The following is an 18,484-nucleotide window of genomic DNA, read 5'->3' as shown; positions in this document are numbered from 1 at the left end:
AGGTGCCTAGTTTACATGAACAGATTTATTCACCGAGTCTACTGTAAATGACGCCAGCACTTCAACCACAACTCAACTCTTTCTAAATCGAATTTTTCGTTCTTCGAATTCCTAGTTCTCCGAGCTAATATTACCAAAATTTAATGTCATGCCGTAAAAGCAGAAATCAGAAAAAGATATTGCATGAGATCAAAATAATGCAGAAATGTATAATATACACAACGATGAGCAGCAGCATTCGGGTTGCAGCAAGAAATTCAAAATACTGAATTTCATGGAAACCTGCATGTCATTAGGGGAATTTTTCAAGGATCGAAGAGGAAGATGTACTGTAATCCTCAACACTTGCTCACATCCTAATGAGTATGGTGCAGCACTAAAAAGTTCTATTGCACCTGCGTGGTCGATAATCGTGCAAACATCAAAGCCAATCTTCCATCCATCCAGGATTGATGAAATTGGTTTAAAAAACCTGTTTGGAAGGACAATGACACTTGCTGATACATTGGTACATCTACTCTGCTCAGCGAGTGATTGCAATATCCTTTATCTTTTTTCTTCCTTCATCTTTTTACGCATAGGTAAGCTTCTAAAAAAATCCCGGGGTTTCATGGAATCAACAATACCACGGATAAAATATTCTAACTGTACACGCATCTTCTATTCTTGATCACCTGCGAATTTGACGTCTTTGAGAGTGAGTTGCAACACCGATGATGCAGAAACAGAAAAAGAATTTGACTTTTGCTTAAACTGGACCAAAACATTAAATATCCATGGATCTCAGGACTTTGTGTAGGCTAATAAAATTCCCGCTGATTACGCAAATCCCTCCACGAGCGCAATATCCTTTCAAATTCAGAACATTCCCGAAGAATTCTGTTCACTTTCCTGCATTCTTCATCATCAGGCGATGATTTACTTTAAATATCCGCATCGGAGTACACGACCCTTGCATACCTCAACCCATTTCTGATAAATGAGCATTTAGAATGCTCGTTTGGGATTCCACTTTTTGGTAGAGGGGGCGGAGTTGTTGATGGCACTCGTTCTTCACTGGAACTCGTCTGCATTTCTGGACTTTCTTCAATGACGCTCATTTTTCTTCTTCGCGGACTTGCATGCTCAAAATATGGGATGTTTGAGTTGTTGCTAGAATCCATGAATGGTATAAGCGTGGGTGGAGAGGGAAGATTGTCAGCCACATCATACGGCCGTACTTTTGTGTGCGAGTAGTAGTCGAATGATCGATGGACTGTTTCATACTGTCCTGCAATGTGTCGTTCTCTGGCGGCTTTTTGAATACTGTAGGTTCCACTGTCGTGCGACTTCAACGAACCAAATGGACTATTGACACCAAAATCCAGACTCTTTTCCTCCGAATGGTTATTTTGGTCTAATGCGGCGAGGTTGTTTCCACTCTTCTTATCACTCAGTGACAGTGTAGCAAACAGTTCTATGTCTTGTATTGTTTGCAAACTCCTGTCACACTCCACCGAGTAAATTACGTTAACCTCAGACGAATTCATTCCTGGTGTAGTTATTTTCTCTGGAAGACTTTTCTCATAACACCGTTGGAGACCTTTTCTAGCAGCGCTTTTCCAACAATCTAAGTGATCTTCTGTATCAACGTCAAGTACAGAAAAATCACTGCGTGTTATTGCTACATTAGCTGGGCTTTCGGTAACTGTAGGAGTTGAACTCGTTGTGGCAGAAGCGGAAAACTCGTCCACAAGGATAGCTTTTGATCTTAGTTCGTCCATTAGTTGAGAATACTTGCCATTCGATGGATCAGGAGGAGGTAGAGCCATGGAAGAGGAAGGAGAGGAAACCCAGCTGAAATGAAAATTTCAAAATAATACAACGAAAAAAGTATGAGATGTAGAACTGAATAGCAAAATGAATGAGATTGGATTTCTTCTTAAAAAAAACGAGTTTTTCCCTTGGTCGTTCGATGCTTTGTTTGTTACACATAATAATCCCTTTTTTCTCTTATTTTACCTGGAGACCTTCTCTTGTGCTGCAATCCTGTCATAGAGTTGCCTTCCGGAGAGAGCGTGTGTATCCTCATGAGTCGTGTCATCCTCCATTTTCGCTATCACCTCACTAATTTTTTCAAGCCTGCAAAGACCATGCTTAGACCACCTCTTTCATCAAATGACAAACTAAACTGAAATCACAAATATTATAAGTTCTCCATAATTATTTTTGGCTTCTTGTACACATGTGCAAACTAGCACTAATGATCCTCACCACACATTCACTTCTCTTGGATTATGTAGCTCGTTTTTCAAGCTTCCTTCTTGACTCTGTGGCGACTAGGGACGTCGTTTATACTTCAAAAAAAAACTTCTGGCCTTTCATACGGTTAGCAAAAACTACCAGAAAGCACTACCAGAGCTCAACTATTTCCCAATGGACAATAACATTCAAGAGATAATGCATTTCAGAAGATAGTGCAGGTGGAAATTTTGCCGGTTAACAATCTCCCCTTCTGTCCAGTAGATCATTGATATAAAACTTTCAGAAGTTTTAGTTCGGTCAACACTGAGGTGGGTGTCGATAGGCCTAATTAATGGAACTTTGGTTTTAGCACTCATTATCCCTCCATTCTTAATCCATTCCTTCACATTAATCTTATAACTATAACTATCTTCATCATAGAACGTTTTTCATGACTGTTCCAAATGGAGGTGTTTTTAGTTAGAAACAGATTTATTGTCTCAGCAGTTATTTCAGCACAATTAGGATAGGATAGGATAGGCGAATGGGAGATAAACGAAACACACCAGATATTCTCCAAGTCCTCTTTTCTTAAAACCTTGGCAATGGGAAGTGTATTTATGTTTCTTTTTGTTATGGCAAAGAGGTTTAGGTGAAACCTTATTATTGGCCTGACGTTTCGACAAACTCGTCTTTATCAAAAGCCGAAATTGTTCGAGGTCTTTGATGAAATGATATGTACACATATGATATGCATCCCATCAAACTCCTCCTTTCTCTTTTGCAGACCTCGATATTGTTCTAAGAACACCACGCTAGACCCTCAAAAGGAAAACAAACTGACCAGTCTCACCGACTAGCGGGACTTGTGAACCACCGCGATCTAAAAGATTCTCACTAAGGCGAATGAGATCCACGTAAGTGCAGTATTTTTAAGTAACGGATAACGTTAAGGAACTCCATGTGGGACAATCTTATATCTCACAGAGTGTTACGAACTGCACGAAGTCATTGGTAACTGATAAGCACTCGCTTTCGTTATTCTGGATTCCTGACGGAAATCCAGAATACTTCCAATGCCTTCCTACCAGATATTTCTTTCTGGTGCGCTAATATCGCACATTTTATTTCAAAAATATAGCTGGTAAAAGGTTCCGTGACAGCTTCGGTAAAAGCGAAAAGCATAATAGAAATGAGTTTGAAATAAAGTGTACGATGTTAGCGCAGGAGAACGAAATATCTTAAATAGCATTCTGGGATTCCGTCAGGAATCCAGCCATGAATAACAAGAGCGAGTGCTTGTCATCGTATCGTACGCGCCCTTTTATACTTTCTTGAGAAATACTCTGATTGTCTTCTGAGAATTTCCTCTAGGTCTTGGGATTTCTCAGGTGATTTTGATTTGTCACAGATATTTTGACTGTTTCTGCTTGTGTACTCAATCATGTGTGTGTGAATGTGAACCCGCCGATATTCTTCTTTTGAGTATCCCCGTATTCAAAATTTTACCTCTGCTCGATTTTTTGGAGTGTGGTTTCCTCCTGCACACTACTCTCCTCAACTTTCATTGGCGTGTGGGCGACCGGAACTGACAATTCTGGCTGGGGAAGTGCAGAACTTCGAAAGGACAACTCAGGTTTGAGCAGCCGAATAACCACAACGCATGAATTTCCGTTGTAGTCACAAGCTTGCAGAGCATCCTGGAAAGAAAATCCCAACGTCGTTCAATCTAAGAGCAGTTGTTCACCACTACCTGGATTGTCTTTGCTGCTACCTGAGGATTTACAGCAGTCGTCAATATCGAAGCAATCTGTGCATCTGTCAAAAATTCCCAAACAGCAGAACTCGCGACGAATACATAATCAATTTCACGAGTGATTCCCATGGATTTATTGATTGGTTTCGGTATTACCACAGGGTGGAGACTGTAGAATCCTAGTTGTCTTTGATTGGGTGTTACTCCATTGATCAAGTTGTTCTGAAAAATACATACATATATAACATCAACAAGTAACGATGTATCAAGAAAATCAACCTCATCAACTGTGCCACCAGCAGACCGTATCCGATCGTATTGTTCCTCATCCATTTCATTGGTTTCGGTTAGCTTTTCCAGATTACCGTTAGCTACCACAGCTGCACCGATATTACCAACATACGACAATGAAAGTTTCGAATCAATGTGTAGGAGAAGGCAACCTTAAAATGTATGATTTGGAAATAAGCTCTCAAAGAAGGTTCGAGCAAGGAAGCTCATATAGTTGCTTCGAATTAGTGAAATACACGTACTATTTAAATCTAAAATAACCACGACTGCTACCCTAATTCAAAGTTGGGAAATGCGCACTCTCTTGCGTGCTGCACGATCACAAACCGTTTTATTTGCATTTTCTCGTAACTCTAATCGACTAATAACTAACTTTCCCACGGCTACAAGGATAAAAGGATAAAGTGTCTGTCGTTAATCAACCCGCTTCGGTTGCGCCATCGCGTTCACATCGCCTCAGAATAGTTTTCTGTTTTACAGACGCGTGTCTAGCTTAGACAATGATTTGTGAGCGCTAGCCGATAGTTCCAAGCCTGTGTGTTTACCGTCCTGGGATCCCAGGCAAGTCTGCTATCAGTTTATCGATCCCGAGGCATGAAATGGCCTGGTTGGCACCAGGACGGTTTCGAACCATCCACCGTCCGTGCAGTCACAACGGTCCTCTTACCGACTGCTCTGCACCAGCGCACAGTTGAACACACGCATCAAAATTTCGCTTCGCACACATTCTTATCAGGACTCTGAATCTGCAATCTCCTGATATCCGTTAGTACGCTGCACATAACTACTGTGTTTAATTAGTAATTAAGAACAAGAACACCTATTTTCAATTCCTGACTGAAAGTATGATACTGGGAAATCTGTGCGTTCGTATAGTAGACATGAAGCAACGACTTCGGGCACAGCGTAAGACGCTGTGGACAAAACGAAGAGGCGGAAAAAGCGGTTGGAGTCAAGGTGTGCCATCGCAAACTGCAGGGAAGAGTGATGCTAGCAAAGATCCTCCCTCGATCTTAACCGCTATGTTTCATCGCACCGCTTTGAGCGCACCCTCTTACGCAACTGTGCCATGCTTCATCTCGTTTTTAGCCCTACTATATATGTGGTCGTATTTGCCCGGGCGACCGCAACGCAACTGCAGTGGCACACCTTTCTTCCTGACATCCCTTTCATCCTGTAGCAATCGAATGCGCACTGCGGTCCTCCAGGCAAATGCTAGCACCTACGTCTGCGTATGGGCTAACACCTTTAAACTGGGCAATCTGTGTCAAAGCTCTCAAAATTAAATGTCGAAAAATTAAAAATTTAGGTATAATGCAACTCATTCACTGGCACCAAGTCGCTCGCCAGGTTCTTCCAAAACCTCGTGTGCTTCCAGCAAAATCGTCGATAAGTTGTTTTTGTGGTCCTGCAACAAAGTATACTAGTGTCACCACATCAGATAACATTAAAACAAAAGGAAGTAACCGTAGAAGAGATAATCTTTTTCAGAACAGACTGGATCGTTTTGGGTAGTTCATAATTTGAAGAACCATCGACCATTCCAAAAATATCACCGCAATGGACTCGACGAATACACAGTCTAAAAAAACCTCAAAAAGCGATAGCAAGCAAACTTCCTTGCGAAAAATCGCGACTGGTAAAGGTGACTGGAAATTCCACATGAGAAGGCCATCCATCCAACACCAATCCCTTCATTTTAAATGTATTATATGAAAAATTCTGACTTATTCCGACTTCCAGAAGTTTCCGAGAATCCAATTTGTATGCGATCTTTAGACTGAGCACCGATGTCGTACAACGCCACAGGTTTCTTATAATTCCTACTGAAAACACAAGTAATATAAATGTATTTAAGAACAAGTTTTCGACAAAAACATTTTGCTTAAAAATACAATTCAAACTTAGTAACAGGGAACAAGAGGAAAAATGCCATTTGAATATCCATATTACAGGTTTCTGTAATTTTTCCTTTCCTGCTGATCTGCAAAACTAACCTCAATGTCCCAGAAGTGAGATTTAGCGCTGAATTACACGTTAGATCTAATTGCTTCAATGCTGGTCCTGTTACAATTCTGGTTGTTTTATCTCGCAGAGCATTGTTAGACAAGTCGAGCATCTGAAACACGGATTTTCAGTCACGCGAGAACTGGTCCTCGTGCTAGTCTAGTCAGCCCGGTATTTCCTTTTTTTCCTATTTTTCACTTTTACTCACTGAGTGGGATGATGCGAAAGTGAGGAAAAAAATTTATAAAAACTAGAAAAACTATATAATTTATTTTATACGTGATTCATCACCGTTAGATGAGTCTTAATTGGGACAAATTCTCGTAAATTTTCCGAACATGTAATATAACCAATAATAATACAATAATGGTGTAATAATGTAGTATGGGGCCGCGTATACGAGTCTGATTGCTACCTGCACGTGGCGGCCCTGCTTTAACTAAACGCAGTCAGGCGTTCGAGTGTACGCATTGGGAACGTACGAGCTATATAACCTGCACTGTTATATGGCGAAAGCTTCCCATACATTGCAAAAAGGTGCTGTCGTCCAGCACACCGCCAAAGTCCATAACCTGAAAGGTCAATTGCCTGAAGGGAGCATGGAATCTTTGGCAACAACCATTCGTTTCGTCACGCTGAACTGCCGAACTATCGAGTGAACTCCAAAAAGCCGCTCTATCCAGACTTCTGCGATATCTCTGTGTGCCTTTTGCTGCACTGCAGGAAACACGCATGAGAGATCGGCCTGTCATCAGCATCGAAAATTACACCATATACTGCGGCGATGCTGATGAGAACAAAGTAGGTGGCTGCGCGATAGCTGTGAGGAACGATTACAAGAACCTGGTGGAGGTATTTGGCTCAACGTCGTCTAGATGCGCCTTTTTACGACTGCGGGATCGCAGAGGACGTAAACTCTGGATCGTAAGTGCGCACGCACCTACGGAAACCGCTGAGGACAACAGTAAGGACGTCTTCTATGATGAACTCAATGCGTTGATGTCTAATACCAAATACCAAGCCAGCAGGTGGTTATTGTCGGAATCGACGCAAATGCGAAGATGGGAATCGAACAGCAATCCGATGTGCTAGGAAAATGGTACTATGCAGCGGAGCGCACGTCGGACAACGGTGACCGTCTGGTCGACTTGTGCGAACCGACGGACCTCATCATCGCTTCCACGTTTAAGAGGAATCATCGACGCCATCAGCTCACGTGGCAGGGATCAACCCTTTTAACGCCTGAAGAGCAGCGCAAGCGACCGACGATGAGGACTCTTAAGCTTCAGCTCGAGCTACGTTCTGGCGAGGAACATTCCTCAGTCAGATATCCAAAAATCTAGAGCTATTTGGGACGTCGCGTTTGACTCTGACCACCGTCCAGTTCTTCTCAGCCTCAAGATACGGTCCCACAAGAGAAACCGAGGAGTTCCTCTTCAACCGAAAATCGACATGGCAGGTCTGAAAGACGATGAATGCAGAAGAAAATTCCGCCAACGTGTGTCTATTCATGTTGGAGTACGGACCAGCAAGAAGCTTAGCGATGCGGATTCCTTCACAAAGTGCATCCAGGACGCTGCAAAGGAAACGCTCTCGGTTCTATTGCCGCTGAAGAAGTTTGCCTTCGCGTCTGCGGAAACAAAATCCACATACATTTCTGTATGTGTCGCGCGCAGCGCTGGTGACTTCAACCAGGAAAAGCGTCTTAGAAGGAAGCTGCGTCGTCAACTGCAACAAGACCGAACGCGATAACGAGTGGACGTCAAGAGCGATGGAGTTTGAGAAGGCGTGGGAGGACAGGAACCCGCGGAAAGCCTATGCTCCACTAAAACAGTATAGCGGCAAAATGAAAAGATGTTCCCCTGTCCTCAACACTGCCAATGGAGTAGCTGTCGGTAAAGTAACCCTTCCAGTTTGGAAGGAACACTTCAAGACCTTGCTGAACCGGCTAGCACCGTCAGTTCCTGAACTCGAACACGTTCATAGACCGACGTATGCGGTTAACGAAGGGCCACCGACCGAGTCGGAGGTCCTGGTCTATATTCAAAAAATGAAGAATGGAAAGCATTTCTGCGCTAATCCCGTCGTCTCTGGTGGAGACGACGGGATTAGCGCAGAAATGCTAAAATATCTTCCTCCATCTGGGATCCGTGAAATGACAAAGATCATCCGTTCAATATGGATAGACGAAAGGATACCTGATTTGTGGAGACGCGCTACTATAATTCCCCTGCACAAGAAGTTATCCGTCACGAACCCCAGGAATTATCGAAGAATCTCTTTGTTGCGCTTTATGTACAAGGTATTGTAGCGCATTATCCTGGACCGACTCATTAAACATCGCGAAGAAACAACGCACGACGAGCAAGCTGGCTTTCGACCTGGCCGATCTACGATTGACCAGGTGTTCATCGTCAGATCGAAATCTGGCAGCGGTATTCGAAGCCAATGCAACTAGCGTTCCTGGACTTTGAAGCCGCGTTCGACTCTCCTCACCGAGGCCGTCTTCTCAACGCGCTCCGCGCCGACGGAGTACCAGGAAAGTTCGTTCGCTTGCTTGATGACATGAATCAACGAACAACTGCTGCAGTTCGAACACCATGTACAACACCGTTTGAAGTGGTAACTGGAGTAAGACAAGGGGCAGTGGCAGGACCTTTCCTGTTCAATTTCGCAATCGACGACATTATGCGAAGAACAGTCAACCAGTGTCCTGCCGACATTGTCTTAGCACCATCAGGGTGCCCCTTGACTGACCTCGAGTATGCCGACGATGTCGTTATATTCGCGGAAAGCAGTACGAAACCTCAACATGTTGTCAACCTTGTATCGAAGCTGCTGCAGCCTATGGACTACGCCTACGCCCTGATAAATGCAAACAGATGTGGATCTCTTCGAGACCACGAACGGGAAGCAGGGTGGACGGACCACCGATAGAACTCGTCGATGAGTTCTGTTACCTAGGCTGTACGTTGAAGAACAATGACAGCTACGAGAGAGATGTTCAGCAAAGATGCGCTAAGGTCACTTCTGCATTTAACTCCTTAACGAAATGCCTGTGGTCGACCCCCATCACCAACGAAGTCAAGCTGCGAGTCTACCAATCCGCAATTCGCCCCATCATGATGTACGGATCGGAGACTTGGGCAGCACCATCAACGGTTATGGAGAGGCTTGACTGCACGTAACGAAAGCTGCTTAGACTGTTACTTGGCTACTTTTGGCCTAGGGTATGCAACAATGAAGATCTTTACGCAGAAATTGACGTGGTATACTGGCGGCTGACACGTGGAAGACATCAACATCTTGCATCGCCATCGAAAGTGGCTAAAGTAAATCGTCTTCGCTTCTTTGGTCATATATTAAGGAGACCGGCATATCGCCTTGTTCAACGAGTTCTGAGGAGTTCGTCGGGTTCGAGCTGGAAGAAGCCACCTGGCTGAAAACGGAAGTTCTAGACTGAAGTGGTGAAAGAGGACCTGAGGACACTTGGCGTGGATAGGCAATTCAGGCAAGACGTAAGGTTTCGCAGAAAATGGAATAGCGACGAATGGATTGTTTCTGTGCAAGCTCTCGCAGAAGATCGAGAAGGTTGGGCAGAACTGTGTTCAAGGACGGCACACCTCGGCGAAGATGCGGGTAATCGCGTCAGGCGATGACATCAGCCCGCCGATTAAGTCAAGTTAAGTCAATGTAGTATAACTATACTTGTAAAGAAGGCGACGCCGATAGATCTGGTATTGTCCTGACCCGATTGGAATGTGCCCTGAGGACTTGTAATGCCGATAGGTCGAAAATTGATGAGGAGAGTGTTGACAGTTCGTTTGAGCTCAAGTTCAGCTCTTCCAACAGAGTCAATGACCCCAGCGCGCTGAAATTGAAATGTAAAACCATGAAATCAATTAACAGCACAAACATTTTTGAAGCGCAAAAACAGTGGGTCACATACCTGTCATCGAAATACCTCAACTTATTATGTGAAATATCCAGAACTTTCATTCGTCTCATCTTCATTAAAATAGGTACAATTGACTCGTCCAGACGATTCCCGCTAAGTCGAAGAGTATTGATTCGATTGCGATCGATATTTCCACTTACTGATGGGATGGACGTAAGACGATTGAAGGACACATTCAAATGTCGCAATCTGTAGAATCAGAAATTACCCTTCTAAGGCATCACCCCACGAATCTGGGCGGTACGGGTTTCTGCCGCGCAATGCCTATACCGGGTTGTAGATTGTGGGGCAGATGGCAATTCCGTTCATCTCTCCCTCTATCAGTGGAAACGGACGACCCTGGAACGCTGTTTCTTACGACGGCTTCTTCTGTTGCAATGCGCAACCATTGAGACTCCTCCCTCCTGCGATTTATCGAAAACCAGGCGGACGGACGAAGAACCAATCGTTCCGGGGACCTACGTTTACCTTCGATACAGGGGACATGAACGGAATCCATCCATCTTCCCCACAATCTGCGACCCCGTATGGGCATTACCCGATACAAACTCGTACCACCCCAGATTCGTGAGGTGATGCTTTTAAAGGTTCGCTCGCTATGTGGCTATTCTAGCGATTTCAAGAAAACTAGCTTGCAATGAATATGTATTTTCCATCATTTTCTCATGTTCAGTGATCTTTCATTAAAAAATAGTCGTGAGTAGTATCTAGAGCCTAAAAAACGATAATAGGAGAGAACTTCGCCAAGAACTAAGCAGACCTATTTATGCATCGCTATACGGAAAAATAGTTAAAACCACAAAAAAAAAAACAGAAATTAAAGTAGTCCGAGGACTTTTCCGTATACTGAAGAAGTCGCTCCACGCACTCACCGAGTAAGCGCCGCATCGTTTTACTACAATACGATTTGCGCCGACTCTATATGCCAAAAAAAAACTCAAACTTTCAAGCTATTCGGATGGTATTGCGGATTCGAAATTGACGATTAAATTTTTCCTAAGCGTGCGCTGATTTTTCATTTGCTTCAAAAATAGTATCACTGAAAAATGAATAAGAAAGTACAGGGAGGGCAGTAAAACCAGCCGTTCACCCTGTAACACTAATTTTATAAGCACAAATACTAAAGTTAACATCTATACATATACAGTGGATCGTCTTTGCAAAAAACCCTACTTTTCTCCATAAGAAAATAAAGGACTTGAAAGAAAGGTTAGCATCCTCTCCAGTGAACTTTCCATGTGTTCGTAAGCATTTTCTGCACAGAGCTCTACTCAGCTGCGCTTTGATGAAGAAAAGAAACCCCAGCTGTCGCAGCAATGAAGTGAGCAGCTAGGTCAAAAACCTTATTAAAGGCACGAACTTCGGACATCTTCGAAAAAATTCGCGTGGTAGCTCTGTCAGTTGATTGCCGTGTAAAACACAAGAGACGAGGCTGAGGTTCTCGGCAGGATCCGGCAACGACTTGATCCTGTTATTTTTACAGTAAAGGTATCGCATAGAGGTCACAGTCAGCAGCCTGTAAGCCATAAAAATTCTGTTGCTGAATGGCTAAAAACTTTAATGAGTTATAGTAGGGGGAAAACGACATAAACCACAAGCGTAGTTGCGGTGCATTTGCGTACGCTCTCGAAACGGCGCAGTGGAGGCAGCAGTTGGAACTGAGGTGGGACCGTCGCAAATTGCAGCGATGGGTGGTGTTTTACCACGCTCCTAGCCGCTACGCTCCACCGAAACGCCTCGAGAGAAGCTGCGTACGCAATTGCATACGTATTTCGTGCTTCATGTCGTTTGGATCCTACTATATCAACAAATGATTACCTTTCCGGAACAGCGGATAGCCTGTTATTATTGACTCGCAGACAATCAATTTGTGGCAGATCACAGATCCAATCCGGTATAGATTCAAAATTGTTGTATGAGATGTCCATGAACACTAGGTGAAGAGGAACTGGCATGATTATAAGACAGTCCAACACTAAAAGTGGACATTAAAAAATGATTTTTCTTGTCTTGTAATGAAAAGATACACAGAAGAAAGGAGAAAATACGAGGTGGAAAGGAGAAAATTTGGAAATGTAAAGGACCATGTGGAAAACATACTATTATGATGCGCATGAAGATGAGTGAGACTTTGCCCATTCAAATGAAGAGAAGTCAATTGTAATCGTTCACAGTGCAAAACCTAAACCACAGTTCTGCAGCATTTCACCAACTACAGTACTTGCCTACAGTACTCTTTACTGTTTGTTTTCGGAATAGGTGAACCACAGAGCCAACATCGTTAATGAACTTTTATTTCGACCGAAGTTTCGGTGTAGTCGCCTTTTTCCAACTCTTAACACTTATGGTAGTGATGCTATCGGAGCACTGCACAGTAGCATTCTTAGCAGTTGGATGTCATTCGATCCATCGGATAAGCTCGGATAAATCAATCGATTCCAAACAAGTCGAAGTGTCGAGTACTTGAAAGTGTCATCGTTCAAAAACATTCGGAAAAAAATATTCTCGAATCTAATCTACTGGTCGACTGCATACTAAAGGACACAAAGCAGTTATTTTCTCGAATAATAATAATAACAAAACACAGTAGTGGTTTTGAAGCACCCAATAATTCTTAAAATTCCAAAAAAATTGCCATAAAAACCTCTCAAACCACTCTTTCATCTTTCTAAAAATTTATAGCAACCAATAATAAAAGAGAACAAACCTGTAGTGATGGCATATTTGTTAGATGAACCGTTGAAACATTGCAGTTATCGCGAATATCCAAAAACGTCAACTGATCAAAGCATGAGCTCGGCAATCGGAAGCATCCGCATAACGACGTACGGCGCAGGTCAAGCTAAAACTAGACTAATTCCTGTGTCTTCCTTTCTTCACTATGAATTTTTCATAATCCATGACTAATCAGGAGATCCAGGCACTGACTACTACACTGACACTGTTTATAGTAGGCGCAAAATGCGTTCAACTGGGTGGGCGCAACACCGCCCTCGACAGAGATAAGGCGAGCAGAACAGGGTGGGCACCGCATTACCGGAGACGCGCTGAGCTCAGCCGGTTGAGCCTCCACTGTGCCGATTGTGTTTATTACTACATAAAGTAATAAACTCCTTTTCCGTCGACTTCTCCAGGAGGTCTAGGATTACCATCTAACTGGTTGCACAAGACAGCTCCACTATTACAACTCCACTATTCACGTGAAATCCATGCGACAAACATGTGCTTTAAAAAAAGGTGCAAACAGTAAAGGACAAAGGATAAAGTGTCTGGGGTTCATCAATCCGCTTGAGATGCGCCAACGCGTTCAATTCTATTTAGGATGATTTGGGTTTTACGAACGCTTGTCCAACCCGCATAAATGATTTGCGGAGTCTAGCCAATGAGTCGAGTCGGTGTTTTTAACCTCACAGGCACGTCTAGCCCCAATTTATCGACTCCGGACGGATGAAAAGATTGGTTGGCACTGGGGCGGTTTTCAAACCATGGAATAATAGGATTTATGAAAATTTTCACTTTCATGCAAAACCCACTTTCATCCACAAAACCCCGCCTAGATTTCCTGAGCACCATAACTACACCGTAACTTTTCATTACTGACTCTGTTTATACGCGTTTGCTGATCAGTGGTCACGGATTCGATGTAATTCCCAGCCAAACTCCATTCTATAAGATGTGGTAATCTCAACAAGATTTCTTCAGGCACCTAAAGAAAATTGTAAAAAAAAATTGAACAGTTCCAAAAAAAAACATAGTTGACCTGCTTGATCCTATTGAACTTTAAATTGAGCCAGATAAGCTGATCGCAGTCTGCCAGCTGAGGTGGCAACAAACTAATCCAATTATTCTCTAGATCCAGCGAGGTTAACCTGGAAAGAAGAATTTAGTTGGAAAATACGCGGTAATAAAGGTCTCACACAAAACAACAGGAATAAATCGTTAGGGCGCAATCAGAGATGTTGTGGGAGGGGCATGGATCGAGGGGCGGGGCGTCAAGTATATATAGTATGTAAAGTTAGATCAAGTGGCAGTAAGAAGACATTACAACATTTGTAACGCCAGAAAGTGAGAAGATCCATGAAAATTCTATAACATTTTTACTTGGTTCGTAGCAATTCACTTCATTTCTCTTGTGAAAATCACGAAAAAAAGTTATCAAAAAATCAAAAGGTTTTCTGCGTCCAGCTGAGTAAGTTCGCTACAGAGAAAAAGTAACAATTTTAGAACAAATATATGTGGACAGAGCTTTTCAAGAAATCTGAAACGCCTAAATCCTGGAAGGAGACTGTTTTGGGAGAACCAGTAACTTCCAAGCAGCGCTACGGCGCTTGCTTTGCAAGATCTTTCACTGCTGACATTTCACTCACAACTGTGGCTTTCAATTATGAACAGTGGGAGGAACGTTGAAAACTATGTCATGATTTTTAAAGAAATCTTTCTAAGAAATACTGAGTCTCTTTAGACATAAAATAAAATAAATAATATTTCAAAAGATCAGTTCACGATTCCTTCGAAACTGGAGACCATAGTAGAAGCCATAAACCTTAGAGCAACAGTTGTTAGCATGATCGCATTGAGTTCACATTCAAATAAATCAAGAAGGTCCAGATTATCAGAAAATAAAGATAGTCGCCCTTCTAGCGGCTCCACATGTGGATCCCCAAAACATTTGAGAAAGTAATTTTTCACCAACCTTTTTAAAAGTCTTACATTGGGTGGAACCGTTTGAATACAATTTGATGCCATATTTAATTTCCGCAAATTGATCAGTTCAGTGATTGAGAGGGGGAAAGTCGATAAACGATTTGAAGACAAATCCAGAGAGGTGAGTGAGACTAGTCGGGTCAAATCATCAAGCCAGCCGACTTGTGCAGTTGTGGCCTAAAAATATTCACTTTGAAGATTTTTCTAGTCAGGTTCAGCTTAGTTGAAAACTATGCACGCTCCAAATAAAAATTCAGGAATTAGCAGTATCCTAGACATCAGTTTACCTAACAAAGCAACTCTTTACATTCATATAGCTAAAGAAGTCAAACTGCGTACAGCGAAGTTCATCACGAATATGATAAATGGTACTTCCTCGAATAATATCAGCAGCAATTAACCCTATCCCACTTCTTCCTGAATCCTATCTTAACAATGAAAAGAAACCAACAACGAAAATTTCCCTACGAATCCAAAGAAAAGGACCCTGTGAAAAAATAAACAGAAACATATCGAAAAATAAAACACTGCTCTAACATCGTTGCTGCTTCTTATCAAAAGCGAATTCCTTCGAAGGTTCAACTGCTGGATGTCTGGAGGTGCGGAGCAAAGCAACGTTTCCGGCAGTAGTGTTAGTTTCCTGTCGCTGAGATCATAAACGTGACGTTGGCCGCTCTGAAAAAATCTTTACAGGTCGGCACAGCCAAATCCTCGCGAAAAAAGAGTGGTTTTGTCCTTTTGAACCTCCTAACATCATAGAGGATGAAGTGAACGACGTCAATCAATCCCTAGGAGGATGCGCCTACTTCAATTCAGAATCGTTTGAAGTTTATGAACGTGTGTCTAACCTATACAATGGCTTGTGGTACTTAGCCGATGTGCCAAATCAGTGTTTTTATCTTCCCAGACAAGTCTGATATCAGTTTATCGACCCCGGAGCGGCAAAAGGTTTGGTTGGCACTAGAGCGGTCTCGAAACATTGGACGTGCGCCTACACAGCCACACTTCTAACTTTGTATCTTTCTACAAATGTTTCATGCTGTATCGGATAAAACAGATAAAACAGAAGTGCCACTATCCGAGATTTTGAAGTGAAGCCACTATCAAAAATTGGAATGGTACAGTAGTTAATTAGTTGCTCTACCGTTTCCTTTTTGTATCGCTTATTGTTTCCGTTTGCGTTTATTCTGGATAACAACCTGTTTTTATTTTATTCGCCAGTGTTCGTAAATGTACCACCGCGATTACAATTGATAAATAAAAAGGGAACAAGCAAATCAGCGTCTTCTTTCAATATGATTTACATGGTCATATCTAATATTTTACTTCTACTCGAGCAAAAAAAAAGTTTACTTTTTACGTTTACTTTACCTAAGTTTACTTTACTTTTAAACGTTTGTTTACGTTTAGTCAGTATTATCTGCCATAAAACAGTATCATACTCTGAAGAATTTGATGATAGATTAGAAAAAAGCTCTATAAGGGATTCTAAAGCTGCTGTCACATGAGCATTTCATGAGAATCCTAGAAGTCTCCAGCGGAGACGCTTACGACGTGACAGGAAAATACAGAAAAGGGATCCAGTGATTACGAATAAATAATACAAAAGAAATGAAAACTTAGTGAATTTTGGCATGGTAGAGTAGTGATATAAGAAGGGAACCATAGAAAAAGATCCTTTAGTTGTTTTTTTTTTTGAAATTTCGTAATCTACGGACCCTAGTATTTGGGACCAAGACGTTTCGAAAGCAATTACTAACCTGACGACACCTCGTAGACCATAGAGCGAGAGTTTCAGAATCGTCAAATCGTAGTAGTATGACCGAGGTGGAATTCTGTACACGAAGACATCTACCACGTCGCGTATCGCACACATCCACTCGACACCGCGAAAGGCCTACGACTTCGTCTTCGCCGGTTTCTTAATGAGTATTTCCTCATGGTAGTGTAATTGTGATCCACTTTTCTACTCAGGCAACAATGTTTTTAATTAAACTTAAGCTGAGAAAAATGTCAGAAATAAAAAGGGAAATAAAATTATCACTATGAAAAGATGCTACCTATCTAGACTTCAAGTTTTATTTTCTTTTATTTTCGTTTTCTTCTTTTCCAGTAGATGAATAGGATGTATATATGTGTGTGTTTAGTTCATTTATAAGGTGATTTTAAAGCAAAGAAGTCTATTAGTTGCAGCAATCAAAGATCGCCAGTTTTATTTATGAAATTTGATGATTATCTCCTCGAAATATTTTTATTTACGGTGCAGCATCGTGTAAGCAGTTACGAGCGAACAGATGCGACTTTCAAGTCATTTAGTGTCGGATATGGAGTCGTTTGAATCCAACTATATTATTGTAAAGCAACAAATGGATTACAATAATATACTTGGATCCGAACAACATGAAGCTCGGTGCAGTTGCGTAAGCGGCTGCGCTCGAATCTGGGCGGTGAAGCGTAGCGGTTAGGATATGGATGTGGCTCTTGCTAGTACCATACAGCGGTTCGCCATGGTCCCACACCGATCACAACCTGCAGCTTTCAGTTGAAAGAAGGCATGCCTACTGTGGATCCGCGACGAAAGCAGAATACAACGCATCTTTCGTGCCCTGTAAGCCAAATCGTGGGTGTGATTTGCTCTCTTACGGTATGTCCTACGATGGCGCCGCAAAGAGTCAGCCGTTCTTGCCGTTCAAAATCGATTTTGTTATGTACGTGACTGAAAACTCTGCGAAAATGAACTGAAATAAGATAAGCTATCACCATCATCAACACTGCACACACTGACCAACAATGACTAGCAGTCATTTACGGGGCTTGGAAAGTGAATGGAACCTCTTACGCCACAGCAAATCAAGAAGTTTTGAGCTGAAAGCGTTCTATAGAAATTTTCGTGGGAAAGCAGCCATAAAATATTAAAAAAAAAGACTCAAAAAACAATCAAACCGGTTTTATTCGCAGCATTAATTTCACACCTACTTACTGGATGACGAAGCCGTTAATGATCCAAGGCAACAACCTGGCAAAAAGGGACACTCTCCTTATTTTTTTTAGTTATTCCTCAGGCCATGCAAGCGATAAGGACATACTCATGTATCACGTATCGTAAGGAGATAACTTGAGTGAACTACTAATGTAAATTCAACCCAGAAGACATTCGCTTCAGATCGACTGCCACGCTCTTTCTGATCCTTCTGATTTTTCTGATTTTAAGACAGACCAGAGCAGAGCGTTATTTTCGATACCTCGGATCGGACAGCCGTACAGCCCGTGAGAAGCATCATGTACCTAACTACGTTCTGTCTCATGCGCCTCAATGCATACGACCCGCTCATAGGTCATATTACTGTCAATGGATTGGTGAGTGTATGTAAACATAAACAACCTTGCTCCTATTTCGTTTCGGCGGGCAATTCAGCCTGTTTCCAGTGCTATATCGGCATTTCATGCAATGACCAAACTCTACGCAGAATCGGGCAAAAATGAATGTTTATCAAAATTCAATAGGTTACCGATGTCTCTCGGTAAGATTGGAGCATGGCAACATC

At 42.3% G+C, this 18,484-nt stretch overlaps 7 protein-coding genes across 9 annotated transcripts in view; 5 read left to right on the top strand and 2 right to left on the bottom strand.

Moving 5' to 3' along the window:
• Positions 1-923: 923 nt before the first annotated feature.
• On the bottom strand, positions 924-6,846 carry RB195_009292 (uncharacterized protein; the record flags this gene model as incomplete). Of its 2 annotated transcripts, none has more annotated exons than XM_064189788.1 (10): positions 924-1,836; positions 2,002-2,121; positions 3,733-3,923; positions 3,977-4,201; positions 4,259-4,422; positions 5,600-5,678; positions 5,738-5,852; positions 5,998-6,096; positions 6,268-6,389; positions 6,772-6,846. In XM_064189788.1, 10 exons carry the CDS (start codon positions 6,844-6,846, stop codon positions 924-926), a joined length of 2,103 nt encoding a protein of 700 aa, XP_064047371.1. The 2 variants fall into 2 exon arrangements, with proteins under 2 accessions (XP_064047371.1, XP_064047372.1); XM_064189789.1 differs by lacking the exon at positions 6,772-6,846 and adding an exon at positions 3,077-3,106.
• Positions 6,847-7,009: 163 nt separating this feature from the next.
• On the top strand, positions 7,010-7,369 carry RB195_009291 (uncharacterized protein; the record flags this gene model as incomplete). The annotated part of the gene is made up of 1 exon (XM_064189787.1): positions 7,010-7,369. The coding sequence occupies one exon, from the start codon at positions 7,010-7,012 to the stop codon at positions 7,367-7,369; it is 360 nt and encodes a 119-aa protein (XP_064047370.1).
• RB195_009290 (uncharacterized protein) lies at positions 7,339-7,620 on the top strand (the record flags this gene model as incomplete). Its single annotated transcript, XM_064189786.1, has 1 exon — positions 7,339-7,620. The coding sequence occupies one exon, from the start codon at positions 7,339-7,341 to the stop codon at positions 7,618-7,620; it is 282 nt and encodes a 93-aa protein (XP_064047369.1).
• A 109-nt stretch (positions 7,621-7,729) lies between these two features.
• Positions 7,730-8,029, top strand: RB195_009289 (uncharacterized protein; the record flags this gene model as incomplete). Its single annotated transcript, XM_064189785.1, has 1 exon — positions 7,730-8,029. The coding sequence occupies one exon, from the start codon at positions 7,730-7,732 to the stop codon at positions 8,027-8,029; it is 300 nt and encodes a 99-aa protein (XP_064047368.1).
• A 19-nt stretch (positions 8,030-8,048) lies between these two features.
• Positions 8,049-8,588, top strand: RB195_009288 (uncharacterized protein; the record flags this gene model as incomplete). Its single annotated transcript, XM_064189784.1, has 1 exon — positions 8,049-8,588. One exon carries the CDS (start codon positions 8,049-8,051, stop codon positions 8,586-8,588), a length of 540 nt encoding a protein of 179 aa, XP_064047367.1.
• Positions 8,589-8,725: 137 nt separating this feature from the next.
• Positions 8,726-9,214, top strand: RB195_009287 (uncharacterized protein; the record flags this gene model as incomplete). The annotated part of the gene is made up of 1 exon (XM_064189783.1): positions 8,726-9,214. The coding sequence occupies one exon, from the start codon at positions 8,726-8,728 to the stop codon at positions 9,212-9,214; it is 489 nt and encodes a 162-aa protein (XP_064047366.1).
• A 765-nt stretch (positions 9,215-9,979) lies between these two features.
• Positions 9,980-18,484, bottom strand: part of RB195_009286 (uncharacterized protein) — a gene marked incomplete at both ends in the record, with an annotated part of 30,450 nt that continues 21,945 nt past the window's right edge. The window contains 11 exons of one of the 2 annotated variants that reach the window (XM_064189782.1): positions 9,980-10,148; positions 10,227-10,424; positions 11,596-11,751; positions 12,054-12,210; positions 12,336-12,417; positions 12,943-13,077; positions 13,837-13,941; positions 13,996-14,104; positions 14,929-15,116; positions 15,477-15,614; positions 16,700-16,860. In XM_064189782.1, coding sequence (XP_064047363.1) covers positions 9,980-10,148; positions 10,227-10,424; positions 11,596-11,751; positions 12,054-12,210; positions 12,336-12,417; positions 12,943-13,077; positions 13,837-13,941; positions 13,996-14,104; positions 14,929-15,116; positions 15,477-15,614; positions 16,700-16,860 — 1,598 coding nt within the window. The remainder of the gene's footprint in view (positions 10,149-10,226; positions 10,425-11,595; positions 11,752-12,053; positions 12,211-12,335; positions 12,418-12,942; positions 13,078-13,836; positions 13,942-13,995; positions 14,105-14,928; positions 15,117-15,476; positions 15,615-16,699; positions 16,861-18,484) is intronic. The other variant, XM_064189781.1, reaches the window with a different exon arrangement.

This window comes from Necator americanus, chromosome III (assembly GCF_031761385.1).
Source record: "Necator americanus strain Aroian chromosome III, whole genome shotgun sequence".
NCBI lineage: Eukaryota > Metazoa > Nematoda > Chromadorea > Rhabditida > Ancylostomatidae > Necator > Necator americanus.
This window is presented reverse-complemented; position numbering and strand designations above follow the sequence as displayed.